Source organism: Amblyomma americanum, chromosome 6 (genome assembly GCF_052857255.1).
Source record: "Amblyomma americanum isolate KBUSLIRL-KWMA chromosome 6, ASM5285725v1, whole genome shotgun sequence".
NCBI lineage: Eukaryota > Metazoa > Arthropoda > Arachnida > Ixodida > Ixodidae > Amblyomma > Amblyomma americanum.
Window position 1 is genome coordinate 120,354,710 of NC_135502.1, and position 16,700 is coordinate 120,371,409.

The 16,700-nt window shown below is 41.9% G+C and overlaps 3 protein-coding genes across 3 annotated transcripts; 1 reads left to right on the top strand and 2 right to left on the bottom strand.

The window, feature by feature from the left end:
* Window positions 1-762: 762 nt before the first annotated feature.
* On the bottom strand, window positions 763-3,609 carry LOC144094053 (uncharacterized). Its single transcript, XM_077627913.1, has 5 exons — window positions 3,479-3,609; window positions 3,298-3,351; window positions 3,132-3,197; window positions 2,974-3,075; window positions 763-2,914 (listed from the first exon to the last, which is right to left on the bottom strand). The coding sequence occupies exons 1-5, from the start codon at window positions 3,486-3,488 to the stop codon at window positions 1,908-1,910; spliced, it is 1,239 nt and encodes a 412-aa protein (XP_077484039.1). The 5' UTR covers window positions 3,489-3,609; the 3' UTR covers window positions 763-1,907.
* A 1,713-nt stretch (window positions 3,610-5,322) lies between these two features.
* LOC144094405 (uncharacterized) lies at window positions 5,323-11,040 on the top strand. Its single transcript, XM_077628364.1, has 9 exons — window positions 5,323-5,381; window positions 6,129-6,278; window positions 7,195-7,282; window positions 7,509-7,670; window positions 8,174-8,386; window positions 9,079-9,184; window positions 10,077-10,159; window positions 10,544-10,903; window positions 11,020-11,040. Exons 1-9 carry the CDS (start codon window positions 5,323-5,325, stop codon window positions 11,038-11,040), a joined length of 1,242 nt encoding a protein of 413 aa, XP_077484490.1.
* Window positions 11,041-11,165: 125 nt separating this feature from the next.
* LOC144094406 (uncharacterized) lies at window positions 11,166-14,877 on the bottom strand. The gene is made up of 2 exons (XM_077628365.1): window positions 13,122-14,877; window positions 11,166-11,245 (listed from the first exon to the last, which is right to left on the bottom strand). The coding sequence occupies exons 1-2, from the start codon at window positions 14,875-14,877 to the stop codon at window positions 11,166-11,168; spliced, it is 1,836 nt and encodes a 611-aa protein (XP_077484491.1).
* Between the last annotated feature and the right edge of the window lie 1,823 nt (window positions 14,878-16,700).

Below are 16,700 nucleotides of genomic sequence, written 5' to 3' on the forward strand. Positions count from 1 at the left end.
AGAAAAAGTCCTGAGCTAGATAAAACAAACACCAGAATAGATGAAGTCACGTTAGTCAATGAGCAAACAGGTCTCGAAGTGTAACAGTGGAACAACTAAATAAATCAAAATTCAGTGACTGATGATAGTTTAAAAGAGATGGCAGAGAAAAACACAAACGCTCCATACCAGAATTCAAGCATGGTACAGCAACCTTCCAGTTTTCTCCACGTCTAGTATTATAACATTTCTCATTTCTTTCTAAATGTGCCAAGGCATCGAGGCTATGAATATTTTTTTTCACTTCATACTTAAACCTAGCACTCAAACGGTAGCGGTATAGCTTGTGAGCTGTAATAACATGTGCCCTGTGAAAGAATTCTGCAGTGGTTGCATTATAACCAGCATTGTACACGTGGCGTAGATACCGTTTTTGCATATGGAATATTTTTTGTGTGTTAGAGAAAGTAGTAGTGCCCCAGACAAGTTGGCAATACTTGACATGTGGATAGAAAAAAATTATAAAGCATTATTTTGGTTTTAGTAGAAAGCATGTATCGGAGACGACCGACTACACCGGTTATTCGAGCAAGTTTGGCTAATACAAAATTCACATGCGATTCCCAGGGCAGATTGGCAGTGAATATAACGCCTAGACATTTAAACTGGTCAACAATGTCAACAGGATGAGAGTTTAAAACAGTATCGGCATGAGGAGGAACAGGTTTATTTTTTGGCCGGAAGAGAACTGCTTTTGTTTTATTTTCGTTAATCTTTATGTAATTGGATAAGGACCATTGCTGCAGTTTGACTATGGTATCATTGCAATCAGTGATAAGTTTATCGATGTTATTACCAGAAAAAAATATGCTGGTATCATCTGCGAAAATAATAAATTTGGCGTTCTGATTAATGTTAACAATGTCATTTATACACAGGTTAAATAGCAAGGGGCCCAATATGCTGCCTTGTGAAACACCACAAGGCAGTGGCAGCACTCGTGATCGTGAGTTGCTTATTTGGACTACTTGACATCGATGAGATAAATATGATTGCAATAACTGTAATCCACACCCTCGTATACCGTGAAAGTCCAGCTTCAGCAGAACATCATGATTGACGAGGTCGAATGCCTTGGAAAAATCGACAAATAGGCTGAGTACTATTGCCTTGCATTCAAACTGTGTTAAAATATACCCTTTCTGGTGAAGCAGAGCTAATTCTGTAGACGTATTCTTCCTAAACCCAAACTGGTGTTTTGTTATTATCTCACAGTGATGAACAAAGTTTACAAGCCTACAGTGTATTATTTTTTCAAGGGGCTTAGAAAATATAGGTAAGACAGACACCGGATGGTAATTGCCCAATTCATTTCGGCTTCCCTTTTGAAAAAGCACTACTACTTTTGCGGTTTGCATTTGCACTGGAAATGTCGATGTCATCAGACATTTATTAAAAATATGCGTTAAGACTGGTGCAATGACATCTGCGACATACTTGACTGGTTTTATTTGAATTTCGTTGATATCCCTACTGCTGCTGCTGTTTAATTTTTTATTGTTGAAATTACTTCCTGTACATTCACTGGCTGTAGAAATATTGATTTTGCATTCCGCATGCTGATATATTGACATGCATTTGAGGAGCTTCCTGGCATACTAATATTTGTAAAAAAATTATTGAAAGCATCAGCCAGTTCCGCCTCGTACAAAACTTTGCCATCAATCATTAGTTTATAAATGCAGGTACGTTGGTTATTGCGACGCAATAGCATGTTTAATTTGTCCCAGAGCAATTCACTCGGCACACACATCTAAAACAACACAAGCAAAGACACAGCAAAATCTTCGCATGTTGACACGCCTCAATTTGCTGCTCCTTTTTATTCGATATAGCGAAAAGATGCTGTGCCATGCTCTGCTTCATATTCATGCAAGTCGAGGTTTCATGTTTGTGATAGCAGCACAAATTACAACAATGTCTGTTGCATGCCGCAGCATAGTGATGGACAGTCGGTCCCTGAGAATGTGGAACACTTTAATGCGGCCAATGGCTCTCTCCACATGAATACGCACTCTAGAGATGTGCCGGGCATCTTCCACTTCCTTAGCTGAAAGTTGCCTTTTGCCTCTTGTCAAGGCTGGCACTTCTAACCTGGCACCTCGATGGGCAACATCTTCTCTGATTAAAAACCCTCTGTCAGCCAAAACAATGTCTCCTTCCTGAAGTTTGTCCAAGAAGCCCGACTTCAATATGATCTCCTTGTCTGATGCCCGCCCTCCCCAGCATTTCGTGACAAAGCTAATAGCACCGCATGGCGTGATGCTGACCATGAATTTGATAGTATTGGAACTTTTATAATGGGAATAGGTTTTAGACCTAGCAGAATACCCTAATGGTTTTTGAATTCGTACTTCGGTGCAGTCAATTATGGCCATGCATGTCGGATACTTCCTGCGCACGATCATGGGCATTGTTCTGCATGCGTCCTCCCGTGAAGGCCAAATAATGAAACGCTTCAGTTCAGAAGCTATGATTGGTATGTTCTTTACCATTATCCTTGCCACTGTTGTTTCTGAGAGCCCGAAACGATGACTGATGTCAATGTTCAGCAGCGCAAGCCTTAGTTTCATTAGCACAACTAGAACAGCATCTGCTACAGTGCAGCGATTTGGAATATAAAGAGCCACATTTTTAAAAAGTGAAACAAAAAAGAGGAAAAGCGCTTTGCTTGGCAGTCCTGTGTACACACTCACACACTGCTCCGTGATACAGTTTGCAGAGAAGCGTCCCTGCTGCACATTCTGCTCTGCTTCTGCAGCCCTCTCTTTGGAATAATGCAGTGCTTTTTTTAGGACATCAATATCTCGCTCCTGCTTTTTGTTTTCTTTTTCAAGAGTAGCAGCTCTTCTTTCCAAAGCTTGATATGCTGGCTCTGAAACAAGAGCATTGGCTATAAATGATGCACGCCACACGTAACTGCAAAACACTTACTGCAAATGTAGCATGGTACTGCTACGAGCAGCTCGTCCCCCATGCTTGATGTAGCAGATGGCATCTCTTCATCCCTCCATGATGCATGTGCAGCTGCGAGGCCTGCATATGAATGAGCTGAATGGTTCATTGAGATACTCGTGTTTTTACTTTCTTACCTTCAGCACCGGCATGCTGTGAATAAGTAGCTCCCATGTCAAGCTGAGAGGACTCATCCTGAGAATCTGAAATAATGTAACTAGCATGATGCATACAATAATAAAAGATGACCTGCTGTGTTAATAAAGTGCTGTCTTAATTAGAACTGAACCACAACCAGCTCACCAACATCACTGATGGCTTCGTCAGCTTCCATAACTTGATCATCTGATGAGGGTGCTGACAAAAAAAAATGAAATGCAAAAGCATCAGCAAGTGTAGGAAGCTTGAGTGCTAAAGATTGCAGCCGGGGAAAAAGCAGTAAAAATACATGATACATTTAAGTGCAGGCTTATAATCTACTTACAAGTGTTCATTGGTTCCTGCACTTCTCGAGCGAGGGCTCGGGCCTTGGCGCGCTGCAGGCGAGCAGCTGCTGCAGTCCTTTTGTTCTTCTTGTGCGCGAATATTGTCGGCACATAATCGGGGTGGTGAGGATCGTCTCATGGCTCTCCTGTGTACCAAGGATGAAATTACATTCTGCGCTTTTAGAGTGCGTTATACAGTTACGAGCTGTACCCGCCGCGAACGCTCGGTGGTTAAGGCGCTCGGCTACTTAGCTGTGAATAGACCATGCACGTGGTAAAGAAAAAATCGGATGGGATCGAGCAAATGGTTATCAGTTAACACGTGCACTCTCTTCATCATGAAACCAAGGAAAGCAGTTCGAGGTGTACACGGCTAAACTTGTTAGCGATCCCTTTCGTACGGGTTAAATTGCTAGATTAGCCGCGACAACAAAACCATCGCCGAGTGCAACTTTGTTCGTTCGCGCAGCCGCTGACTACGCATATCTACAGTTGTGTATGTGACACGGCTTGTTCTAGCAATTGTTTGCACAGGTTAACACATCCTAAGCCTGCGACAACAAATAAAATGCCTTCGCATCACACAAATGCTTTGTTGTCTGCGTGCACGTATGTAGTGTACGTACGTACTACATTCGGAATCGCACCCTACATACAAACACAGTGCTAGATGCACTTACATGTCGCGAAGAAAGTCAAATTAGAGTTAATGGTGACTCTTGCGCAGGCACATCACAGTGTGTAAAGTTGCATCAGCTTCAGCTTACCTGTGACGAAGTGTTTTCCGCATATTCGATGAGCCGGCATCGGTATCCATCCTTCGCGCTTCACCGCGGCCGCCCACTGCTTACGGCGACCTTCTTGGACTCGAAACCTGTGGAAGCTTACTGAACTTCCCTTTATGTGTCTTTCAGTGCACGCCACGGCAACACAGCTAGTCGGCATGGTGATTTTGCTTTTTTCCGAGCACCCCGAACCATACACTAACTGCGGTAGGCAGGGGAGTGAGGCGTTGTTTAGCCTACCACGCGAAAGTCACTATCGACGGCAGCGCCACCGCATCTTCGTGACGTCGCAGAGTGAAGTAGGTCCATAGCTTGGGTGTATTGGCTTTCATATTTTTGTAGCGATAGCTACTTTACGGTGGCATTTTGAGCCTTCAGCGGGGGGGGGGGGGGGGGGGCGCCGTGGCGGTGGCAGCGCCACCACACCGTGGCTGTGTCGCCACGCTGTCACGTGGTTCGTTGCGTGGTTGGTCACGTGACCAAGTTCCTCTCAGCCAGCTGTCGCTATCGCGGCAACCCAAGTTTAACCACAGCTAAACCACGGTCAATTTTGTAGTGATAGCTACATTACGGTAGCATTTCGAGCCTTCAGCATGGCGGCGCCGCCACGCTGTCACGTGGTGCGGAGTAGCAGCCGGCGAAGCGGCGCCTTGGCTGGTCACGTGACCAAGGTCCACTCAGCCAGCTGTAGCTATCACGTCATTCCAGGTTTAACTAGAGCTAAACACCGCCAATTTTTTGTTTTTTCTGTCCACAAGCATTTAGGATGCCTATTTATAGTTTACATTTTCTTTACGCATTTTTAAAATTAGTGATTGAAAGCACTGTCTGACCAAAATGCTTTTTGCTTCAAAAGCGAAAGTCAGAACTTGGGTTGCCAGTTTCATAGTAAATGCATATATCAAAAATAGCTGTTGTCATTACATGTTTGCAGTTATTTGTTGCTTGTTACTTGTATTTATTGCTGAAAAATCAGGAAGCATTATCAGTCATTTTGTAATAGTAATATCATTTCTCATTGCTTGCTTCAGAACACAGTGCTTGAGATGGAACACAATATGCCTGTTCACAATAACATTGGAGCTGAACCAATGCAAGAACCTGTGCACTGTGATCTGTAAGTTTTATTGATGGTTGAACTAAAATGCATGGGGTCATTATGCTGCTCAGCTTTCTCTAACTACCTTTTCTAATTTGTGACTGTTGTACTTGCACTAATGAGAATATTTGTGTTTAAAAAATTATTTCGGTTTACCGATTGCCAATAATGCCAATAATAAATGCCTCAATAAATTCATCTTGAATGCAATTTAGCTACTTTGGCTGTTTAAAGCACCAGTTGAATAAACAGAAATGATAAGTCCAGATATGCATATTGAACTCTAAAAACTAAAGCGTCTTCCCTGTCAGAACACAACAGGAAAATTTTCGGGCCAGTGCTGTAGGAAAATGAGAGCAGTAGTAAGAAAAAAATCGGGCCGCTGCGTGTGCCGCTTTCTTTCATATAAACATGTGAAGTTGTGATGTCAATTTATTAGGGAAAAAAAATATCGGCAGTTAAATAACCTTGTAATATGAAAATAAGACACTAACCAGCAGCTGAAAGTGCTGGGGTTCTGCCATAAAGTATTTTCTTGTTGAAGCCCCTCATCGGGTCTTCCAATCCTCCCTCCTCCTCTAATCCTCGGCACATCTGAATTCTGGTCTCTGCTACATTTTCTGGATTGCTAGACAACTTAGAATGGATTCTATTTTATGCTGTCTTCCTGCCACTTTTTTCTGTTGGATTCTTTTTCATAAAGTGAATAGACTTTCTAAGATTACTGGAAACAAATACAAAGGGTTAAATTAAATCATATTTTAGGTTGCCATTTCCACACAACAATGGAAAAGCCTTTGAATTGCCCAGCTTCGGTGGACTTCATGATTTGATCACGTCTGGCAAGCCGCTGACTTCATCTGTGCAGAGAAAGATTGTGGATCTTCTATTCCATGCTATGCTGAAGTACACAGTGTAAGTTAATGAAGCATGACTCATTGTTGCATCAGGGGGGCCCATAGAGTACCATGAGTATGTAAAACGCTATACATTTTTGCATTCCAGACTTGTCATACTGGCATTTCTGTTTCAGTGTGAAGTGTTAACCTCATTTCGCACAATTCATTTTCTCAACTCATGGAGCCTCTAATCAAAGTAGCCAAAGTGAATATATATAGTGGATAAACTTCCATGTTATTAAATGTTTATGCAGTAAACCCTTGCAATTTAAAGTACCTTTTGAAGATTCAGAAAAATCGTGCTTAGAGCATTGTCTTGGCCACCCTTATATGGTGTCATATACCGTTACTTTAGACACATGATGAATAGCGCCAGTTAGTTGGATTGCATTTTGCTACAGGGAGCAAATCCCAATTTACATGAATTAAGCTACATATTTAACATAATGCCCACATAGTACCGAATTTAAAAAGGTTGTGCTGGACACATCAGTGGCTACTTCCGTTATTGGGGTTTAACGTCCCAAAGCAACTGAGGCTTGAGAGACGCTGTATTCGAGGAGTCTGAAAATTTCGACCACCTGGCATTTTAACATGCACCGACATTGCACAGTACACAAAGGCCTCACTTTTTGCTTCTATTGAAAGGCAGCCGCCGCGGCCGGGATCGAACCCCCGTCTTTGGGGTTAGCAGTCAAGTGCCTTACCGCTGAGCCGCCGCGACGGGTTACATTTTAACAGTCTTTGGCAAACTTTTCATTGCATGCTCTGCCACCATGGTAGTCATTCTGATTTTCATTGGTATTCCAGTTAACAATAAAACGGCCATATTCTAATAAATTTGTGCTTAAAACATTCCTTGTAATGTTTCTTAGAAACATGTTATGTTAATGTTTCATTCGTCTCTAAAAATAGCATTGCTTTCTGTACAGGGTGCCTACGAGGGACTTCTATGCTAGAGTTACACATCTTCTCCTTCAGAAGTACCCACAACTGACGGACGTCGTGGGAACTGGATCAGTAAGGAAACTCCCTTTGAGTGTTTCAGTGTTACAAAATATGATGTAGCTCCTTTTTGTATTATGTGCTTTGTTGGCATGCCAATTTGCCTTGAATGATTTTAATCTCACAGTGATTTCTTGTGCACGTTAGAGGTTCAGTCGAGTGCTTTCAGTTGTGAGCCATTTTGAACTGTGTATACTGAACAGTGCTGCTTTGTATTTATTTTCACCTGTTTCTTTTAAAGGATTCCTGGAAAGTTTCATTGCGGTATAAGTTTAAGAATCAGCGACGACGGCTTTCAGAAGATCCACTAGTAGCTGAAAACAAGAGAAAATTTGGTTCACAAAGAAAACAGGCTCAAGGCTTCACTTCAACCGAATTGAAGAGGCACACAAGACCAAAGCTAGTGAGAAACCTCTCGAGTTATAATCCTGTGACTTGAGCATTATTTACTAGGATTATTTGCCTTGCATCCTGGAAGTATACATGCAGTTGCACTCGGTCATATTCGTAATGAACTAATTGTGTATGCTTCCTAAATACTTTTCTTCTTTTCCTGCATGCACTTTATCATGTGTCATTCATAACAATTTTAGACTAATGCCATTTTCTACTAGTATGCACCAATGAAGGTAAACTTCAAGCTTTTCCTGTTCTAAGCATTCATACTCTACAGGAGGTGTGAAAACATTGTCGTGATTTGTTTTGCAATTTCACAAGCTGGAAAGCAAATCAAGACCACTTGTGCGAATCCGAGAATGCAACATTTTGAATCAAATCATAGTAGCAGATGTTGCTTGCATGAAACATACATTACAGGTCAGCATTTAAAGGGTGTATTAGGAGTAGGCATCCAGAGGTCCAGAAGAACCTATTTTATTGTTTAGAAGCTTGTCTGAAATATTGCAGGATATAAAGCATACAGCCATTTTGGGAGAAGATGACACCACTTTGGCAGCTCATGAAGAATGGCTTTTAGCTGAGGCAAAGAAAGGAGATCCTGATGAAAGTGGCATACGAGAGAGAATGACTCTGACTACAAAGAGCAGGCTGCAAAGTATCAGAACGATGAAAATTGAAGATGTGAAAAAGCTGTACCCATATATGATGCAGCCAGAGAGGGTAAGCGATGGGCCTAATCTTTTTGCTTATGCATGAAGGATACCTAAAATACAATTTTGTAGCTCAAAATGTTTCGTCACATGCCCTAACTACTCACGAGACGGTGCCATCTGATAGATTTAGTAATTAAGGTGAATTAGAGTGGGAAAAGGTAGTTTTGCATGAAAGGTAAAAGAACATTACTAGAATCATTGGTAATCTGAATGGTGCTCATTATTTGCTGGCATGTTTAGCCTTTATTGACAAGACTTTATACTGACTATTTTTACTGGCTTAGGTTCACAGAAGGTTAAGAGCTGCATTATCTGCAAGAGCTAGGTTTTAACTGCATTAGTTCAAGAAACAGACTTCATAGCTAATGTACCAATGATGTAATGAATGGCATGATTTTCCCACAAAAAACACTACATAATATTATAGAGAAGGGGCTGGAAGCTGGAATTCTTTGAAGGGCACAGAGCATATGAGCAAGTGGTAAGGGGAAAACTCGGGCACTAGCCAACAGTTCAGCAAGAGAGCTTAGCAAGTCGATTCCTCTTTCCGAACTGTTGGCTAGTGCCTGTTGTTTCTTTGCTTTATTTTTGTTGCTTAAGAATATTTTGTTTTCCATTATTACGTTTGATATTTCTTAATAGTGCTGTGAAGTAATTAACTTAAAACAAATATGCATGAACTCTTTTTCTCTCATGTAGTTCATTGAGGACTTCAAACGACTCATAAGGTCGGATGTGACTGATTGCATCAGCCGTGGCATTGACGCTACGGTTGCTCTTGTACGACAGGAGGCTGTTGCTTGCAGTGAGCCGTTACTACAGCTTTTGCAAGCGACATTACCAATGGACCCAGCACGACGCAGGACATGACGTACGTGCTGAATTAGAAATCAAGTACAAAATTATTTCAATATAAATGTGCAGAATATCCTTTTTGTGCTTTATTTTTTTCACTTATAGGATGAAAGCAGAAGTGACATCCAAGTGGCTTAAAGTACTTTTTTTCATGTTTAGATTATTACATATATTATAATAACTGGTGCCTTAAAAAATATTTTCGATGTAATTGCCTCACAAATATAGAATTGGTGATATGACTTGTTCAGAAGCATATATAAAAACATTTTTAGATCCAAAAAATTCGAGTTTGCAGATATTTATGCAAATGTAAATGCTGCAAACTTGTATGCTATTCTGAGTGTCTTGCAGGATGACGTTATTTCGAAAATATCTGCCAAATATTTTGCACGATTTTTGTGCTACGTTTTTTGGAGTGAATGTGGCCCTAGTTGCAAGACAAGCTCAAAGAGAACTTTCTTGTTAAAAACAGCCTGTGATAGCATTTATTGCAGTGACATAGGTTTCTGTAAAAGAAATGAACTAGTCAAGTGCAAAGTGTATGCTATCTAATGTTGTGTGGATTTCACGTGACTTGTCAATACTTGTCAAATACTAGAGGAAGCCAGCAGCCACTGACCTCAGGAAAACCACAGGAAATGTTTTTATTTTTTGCATTGGTTGTCAGTGTGAAATAGTAATATAATCATCGAGATAAATATTTATAAAGTGGAAGAAACAAGTGTGTGTCACCAGTAGGATCCAAAATGTGGGAAAGGCAAACTGTGTCATGGCATGGTTTTTCTTTTTCGAGTTGGTATTGCAGCTGGATGGTATATTTGATCATACTTTTTTTTCAGACCTCCTTTCTCTCGCAGCCTTGAAGATAATAGCCCTAAATGTCAAAGAACCAAAAGCTTTTCATATGTTTGTGCAAGAAGGTGTAAGTACTGCCACCTTTATATTTTTAGGTTTACTTTCCAGTCGGGGAATTTCACTTCTGAATACAACTTAAGCATTCTTTTTTAGAGAAAATGGCACCAGTTGCATTTTTACTGCTTCGAATCCAATATTTCTGTTATCCATGCAAAGATGATGCCTTTATTTTGGTTTTTAAGAGCAGTTCTTAAAGATGAATATGCATACATCCAAATAATGACCATTGTGTATTTATTTTGAAAGTATCAGATAAATCCTGTTATGGCCTATGATATCTTAATGGTATAAAATATTGTATTATGGATGATGCAAGCTTTAAAGTAGCCAGACACCTAGTACAAACTGCTGCAGTTAGCCACCTAAATTGTAAACTTGTTTCTCACTGCAGGGTCAAGATATGCCAATCACACCTTGTGTACTGTACTCTGGAGAGTCCATTGAAGATGCAGACTACTTTTACCTCGTCGTGGAACGCAAGCGCCTGTTTTTTACGTGCAATGCAGAAGGACTAATTGTGTTGCTTGGAGCCTACTGGCTGTTCAACCTGTGTTATTCCAGTGATGCATTTAACACGCTAGTTGTCTTGGAGCGCCTGTACCTAAAGATGAACGTGACAACACCCAGAACAGTTGTCACGAAGTTTTTAAACAAAGTTGTGAAAAAGCATTCAGTGGTAAATGCTGACTTCCAAAAACTTAATGCAAGGAACAGAAACCAAGTGCTACTTTTTTTGGTATCATCTAAGAAGGTCAGCCAACTCAGCTGTTTGGTGTTAATTTTTTTGCGGGTGCTACAAGTGCCTTGTTTCAGTGGCACATTTTATAGCTGCTTTATAAACTCAGCGCTACATCCATTTCTGCACAGTGGCTGAGCAACTCGGTATAAAGCGTGAGAGACTATAGTATCCGCAAGCATGCTTTTGGAGTGCAGGCTTGGGAAGTGTCATGTTTCTGCATAGATATCAAATATTGCTCCATGTTCTGTGAGAAACATTCTTCATATTCACCCATTTATACAATGCAGTAAGCAGGATGTTGCTGCAAGCCGACTTGGGAGTAAGGTGCGGAGGATGTCTGGATAATGGTCTTGCCTGTGGAATAAAAGTAGGTTGCATTTTCCACCCATATGGTTTCTTTTATGTGTGCTTTTTCATTTTTAACTAATTTCTTTGCAACACTACACAGTTGCATATACTGTGCCAGTTCCTAGCTTTTGCTTTGCGAAAGACTTGTGGAGTCGCTCGTTAAGCACAAATTTGGAATTGTCACAGGAACACACCTGCCGATTGGGAAACACCCTACCTTGAAGGGTGCAGTTTCAGCACCTCTAGCAAAAGGGTGTGGTCCCAGCACCCCAATTAGAAGGGTGCAGATGCAACACCCAAGCCAAAGGGGTGTTAATATACACATCCCTAGGGTGCTCCCCATGCGACAAGCCATTTACACCCTTAGGGGTGTAAATTTTTTTATTGTGCACAGTAAAAAGTTTTACACCCTTAAGGGTGCTAAAAAGGTGCTCCGGTAATATGCACCCTTTGGAGCACCTTTATGACACCCTTATTTTACCATATACACCCTCCATCACTGTCTAAAAGGGTGCTTCTCCTCCAAGCACCCTTCATTTTGTGTGGGGTGTAGAAAGGGTGTAAGAAGGCTACATAAAATGACCGTATATTTATATATGCATTGGCTTGTAAGGCTCGTGTGTACCAGAGATACAACCAAGAAAGCGGCAGCCACTGATAAAGAACCAATATTTAACATTAGTTCGAACAGATGTCCATATCTTTACATTTATAGTTGGTAGTTTTTTTCACTTGCCATTCTAAACACAAGTGTTTTTCTCAAGCAGTTTTTAGGATCGTGTAACATATATGCGCACTACCAGTCTGTCAGAATCACTTACGCTGAACAACTCACAAAACATTTTTCCTCGATTACATCTCTTAACTGTTTTGTGATATTTAAGAGCCTTACATTTATCTTCTGTCATTATAGTAAAAAACAATATAATCTGAGGGCCGCATCTAACAGTACAGATGAAAATTGACGAAATCTATTTCGATAAAAATGATTTTATTCACCAGAAAAGTGAACCATAAGAAGTGGAATCAAGAACAAATGCAACATAATACATACAAACATTCACAGAAAAATTAACACTTTGTAATTGAAGAACATGTAATGAAAAAAGATCAGTAAGTGCAATGCATATGTAGAAGCATGCAGCCGACAATTCAGGATTTCAAATGATGAAAGCTTAAAAATTGCTGTGTCCTAGATTTTCACAATGAAAGTATGAAGGCACCGAATATGGCAGGAAGTTGTTAAAAACAATTCAGAAATCAGTAAAGCAATGAGTGACGTGCATTCAAAACAGTGCGTCCCTGTGCTCTTGCATGTACATCACTTCTCTGTCAAAGCTGGGCACAGAGGTTAACACTTTATCTTCTTGAGTAGCAGACACAACATAGACATGAAAGTGCTCATCAAAGTAAATAGTTTCAAGCAGTCTCCCCAACAGCAGCAATACCTTGTTGATGTAAAATATTTGATGGAGTTGAACAAAACTTGGCAGGGAATCATTACGGACATATTCCACAACAACACATCCGGCCTCGTCTGTCTTCCCATCCATACAAACTGAGCTTACAGTGTATGAATGAGTAGTTTCAAGGTTATGCTCAGAAAAGAACTGCTTGATTTTTTCAGGGAGGTTTGCAGAAATGACAGGCAAACATTTGGTCGTGTCTGGCGCTGTTTTGCTGGCCTCCACTGCCAATGAGAAACACTGAAAATATTGGTGCCTTACAGCCAAGCTATAGGCGAGGTTCTTAGAATTGTGTATTCTGCGAGCAATGTCCTTAATATATTGATGCTTTGCTTCAAATCGCATTGCCCAAAGCCGAGTCAAAGGCCCAAAATTTTCAATGCAAGATGGATAATGAATCATATAGTGCATCTTACAAGGAAAAGTCACGGCTGGAAACAAGGCCTTGAAGTCCAGAAGAAAGAAGTGAATCTTCCTCTGCAAGTAAGCAATCAATGAAACAGAAATTTCTGGGCACATTATTATGTCCATGATTTCGCGGAGAAGCAAGTAGAGATGCCAAATTTCATCGTCCAATGGCACAAACTCTCCAACAAAAGAGGCTAGGTGGCGAAAGAGGCAGAAATTCTCTGAAGGTGAGCCTTTCATGGTGGCCTTTCCTTGCAAAAACTGCTTTTGGATGGCTTCTGGCTTATTTCGCGTTTCCCTTGGATCATACCTCCAATGAGCAATTGATTTGTTCAACTGGTCAAGAGAAAAGAAACCTTGTGAAATTAAAGAAGAAATGATGTGTTTAAGTACAAACGGTATGACACCCTTATGCATATCATGCATAACATCAGTGGGAAAGTGCTGCGTTGGATTGAATCCCTGACTAGTGATAGCACACGCTTGCTTAACTCCGTACAGTGGCCCAGTTGGCAGGCCGGCATTCAACATATTTATGTGGTGTTGATGTCCTGCTGGAGTGCGAAGTGAAAAATCACTCTCCAGATATTTGTACGTAATTTCATGGTGAAGTGCCATGCAAAACCTACGAATTCTACCATGACTGAAACTTTGCTGAAAGCCACCAATCCTATGGGTAGAAAGGTTGTCACCGGTAAAGACAAAGATGGACCCTTTCACACGGCTTTCATTAACAAATACGCCATCACTTTCCAAACTGTGAATATCTTCAAGCAGTGGTGCAAGAATTGCAGCCATGCCATATGTTTTCACATGTTTGTCTTCAACTAAAAGAGCCAAGTGAATGTGCGACAAAGTTGATCGTAAACGTTTGCTGAGATTAAGCAGTGAGAAGTACACTGCCATTATCTTATGCTTTCCTCGTTTGCTGCCCAGAGGGTTCCAGACTTCAAATTCATCACTGTACAGTTGTATGCAAATCTTAGTGTCATCACCAGGAAAGAATGTATGTTCACGAAAAGCCTTTCCATCAAACACAGAGCACAAGTGGGTACTATGTTTCAAGTAAACATTGAAATTGTCTGAAAATGAAGGCTTTTCGAGAAGAATTTGGAGGACTTTGCACAAGGGCACATACTGCATGCTATCAATCTTCCCATTTTTCCTTCCTAGCACCACAGTACGGGGTTCAACAAGTGACAGATGCATTTTCCAGTACATAAACCTGCCATGCCGTGTCAAGAGCTGCTCAGTTTCAGGGCTGCATAAGAGCTGTTTAACATTTGCGATCTCTTCTGTGGTGGAGTACCCATCTTCAATTACAGATTTAAGAAAAGAAATCACGTCATTTGCTAATTCATCCACGGTCGACTCTGTCAGCCTCCTTCCTTCTTTCCACTTAAGCAGCAGCATTGCCAGTTGCTTCACATATTCACTTCTCTCACTCTGCGCCTTGTCCTGGTCTCCATCCTTTGGGGGCGTTTCTTCAATGTCTTCCAATGGAGCACACTCACTTTGTCCTTGGTCGAGAGGAAGTTGTGGTGCAACCATCGCTGCTGTTTCTCTTTTAATTATTTCAGCATGATTCCTGTATACATGTCTCTTGTACGAAGTGAAGACTTTGAAAGTATTCATGCAGCCATTTAGGCCACAAACCCAGTTTGCCTCGTGTCCATGCATTAGCCACAGGTGCCTGAAAAGGCATCTCAAGGAAAACCTCTGGCAGTCACACCTAGGGCAACGAAAAAAGCGGATGCCTGGCATCTGCAACGCAAACAAAGCACATGTTTTGATTAGTATTGGTTTTACTCAGCTCTTTGTATGAAGCTATGCAAAGTAAGAGGTATTATAAGAAATATATCATGTGCTAGGCAAAAACAGTTAACATAACTTCCGGCCTCACCACCGCCATTCTCGCAAGACGAAGCCACCGAACCTTTTCGTCTACTGCAACTCGCTGAACCTCGCACAAAGAAGACAACCACAACGAGCCACGACCTGCCTCGAGGCGAGCGCGTGCTTTCCGCTCCTCGAGCCCGGCCATGAACGGGCGTTTTCGGCTACTGCAACTCGCACAAAGAAGACAACCACAAAGAGCCATGACCTGTCTCGAGGCGAGCGCGCGCTTTCCGCTCCTCGAGCCTGGCCGTGAACGGACGTTTTCGGCTACTGTTTCACTTAAGGAGCGAAGCGCAAGTAAAAGAAAGCGGACGTCGCTCGAAAAAGTGGTGCGGATCAGATGCATGGAAAGGAGAACAGCGCTAGAGCGACATAGGAAAAAGCGTAGATGCTGCAGGATACTAACCCGTGCCCAGTATCCCCTTCACAAGAATACATCAGAGCAACCGAGAACAAGCTGTTGCGGATACTTGCAAAAGTGGAATCAACGCGTGAAGGCTGAGGAAGAGAACGGCGCGCGCTCGGAACCCGAACACGTGTTGCACCTTAAACTACAACTACACAGGTGGTGCGATGTGCTGTTTCGCGCAGCGAAGCCCTGTGCCGCGCATGAACGCGCAACTGATGTTCAGCGCTGTCACTGAGCGGATTTCAAAACCACGCTATAACCGTTATTGCCTTTCGCGCGGCCCCATAACAAATGATATGGCTTTACAATTTCTATGAAAGCCAGACAAGCTACATTTCTCTATACATGCCTATAGAAGGCTACATGCCTACGAAAGGTTACATGTCTCGTTAGCTGAGCAAAGCTCTGCCTCTGGACTTTGGCAGCTGTACCAGCTTAACTAGTGAGCTTGTATTCCTCCGAGTGCATTGTAAACAGCGCTCTCTTCAGCATTTTGCCTCGGAATTCCGGAAGGCGCTATCCTCTGGTGTAAAAACTAATACGTGAAGAATAACGCATTCAGGATGCGAACCACTGTAATACCCAATCGAAAGCAGAATGCTAACACATTGCCCCACACACACACACAAAAAAAGAGGCTGAAATCTGTTGGCCGCGCTCCTCGTCGCTCTTACAAGCAGTATTTTTAAGCAGACAGCACCAACAACGTCGCGTCGTGCGTGTATGCAGTCTATATTAACATACCTTGCAATCTGTTCCAATGACAAATATGTTGCACTGGTTCCGCAGTCGTGAAATTCCTTGCTGCTTGAAGTTTGTCGCCTTCTCTTTGATTACAGCAAAAAGAAAAAACTTGCAGTGATGCGATATGGTTTCAGAATCCTCCGTCACCGCCGATGACGCCGAAACGAACTCCACGCGCTTTCAGTGAACGACGGTCCGCCCCGAGACGCTGAGCACTACAATCACATTCTATATTGCATGCGGCTAAAATCCTTTCACTGGTGCACTTGCCGAAGAAGAAATACACGCAGCTGTTCACCGCGCCGCTTGAGGCTCGCCATTTTTTCTCTCTGCGCACCTTGTCTATTTTTTTTTAGTCAGTGCCTCCTTCAGACAGTGCCTGCAGCATGAGGGATCCCAGAGGTCTCCGGTCTCTTTCTTTTCTCTCTCTCCCCCCACATGGTGTAATAATGTAGCGCTACCTCGCGTCCACCATGCCGATCTTCCCTCTGACAGACACTACTTGCTCAAATGTGGGTACTACTGAAACTCATGA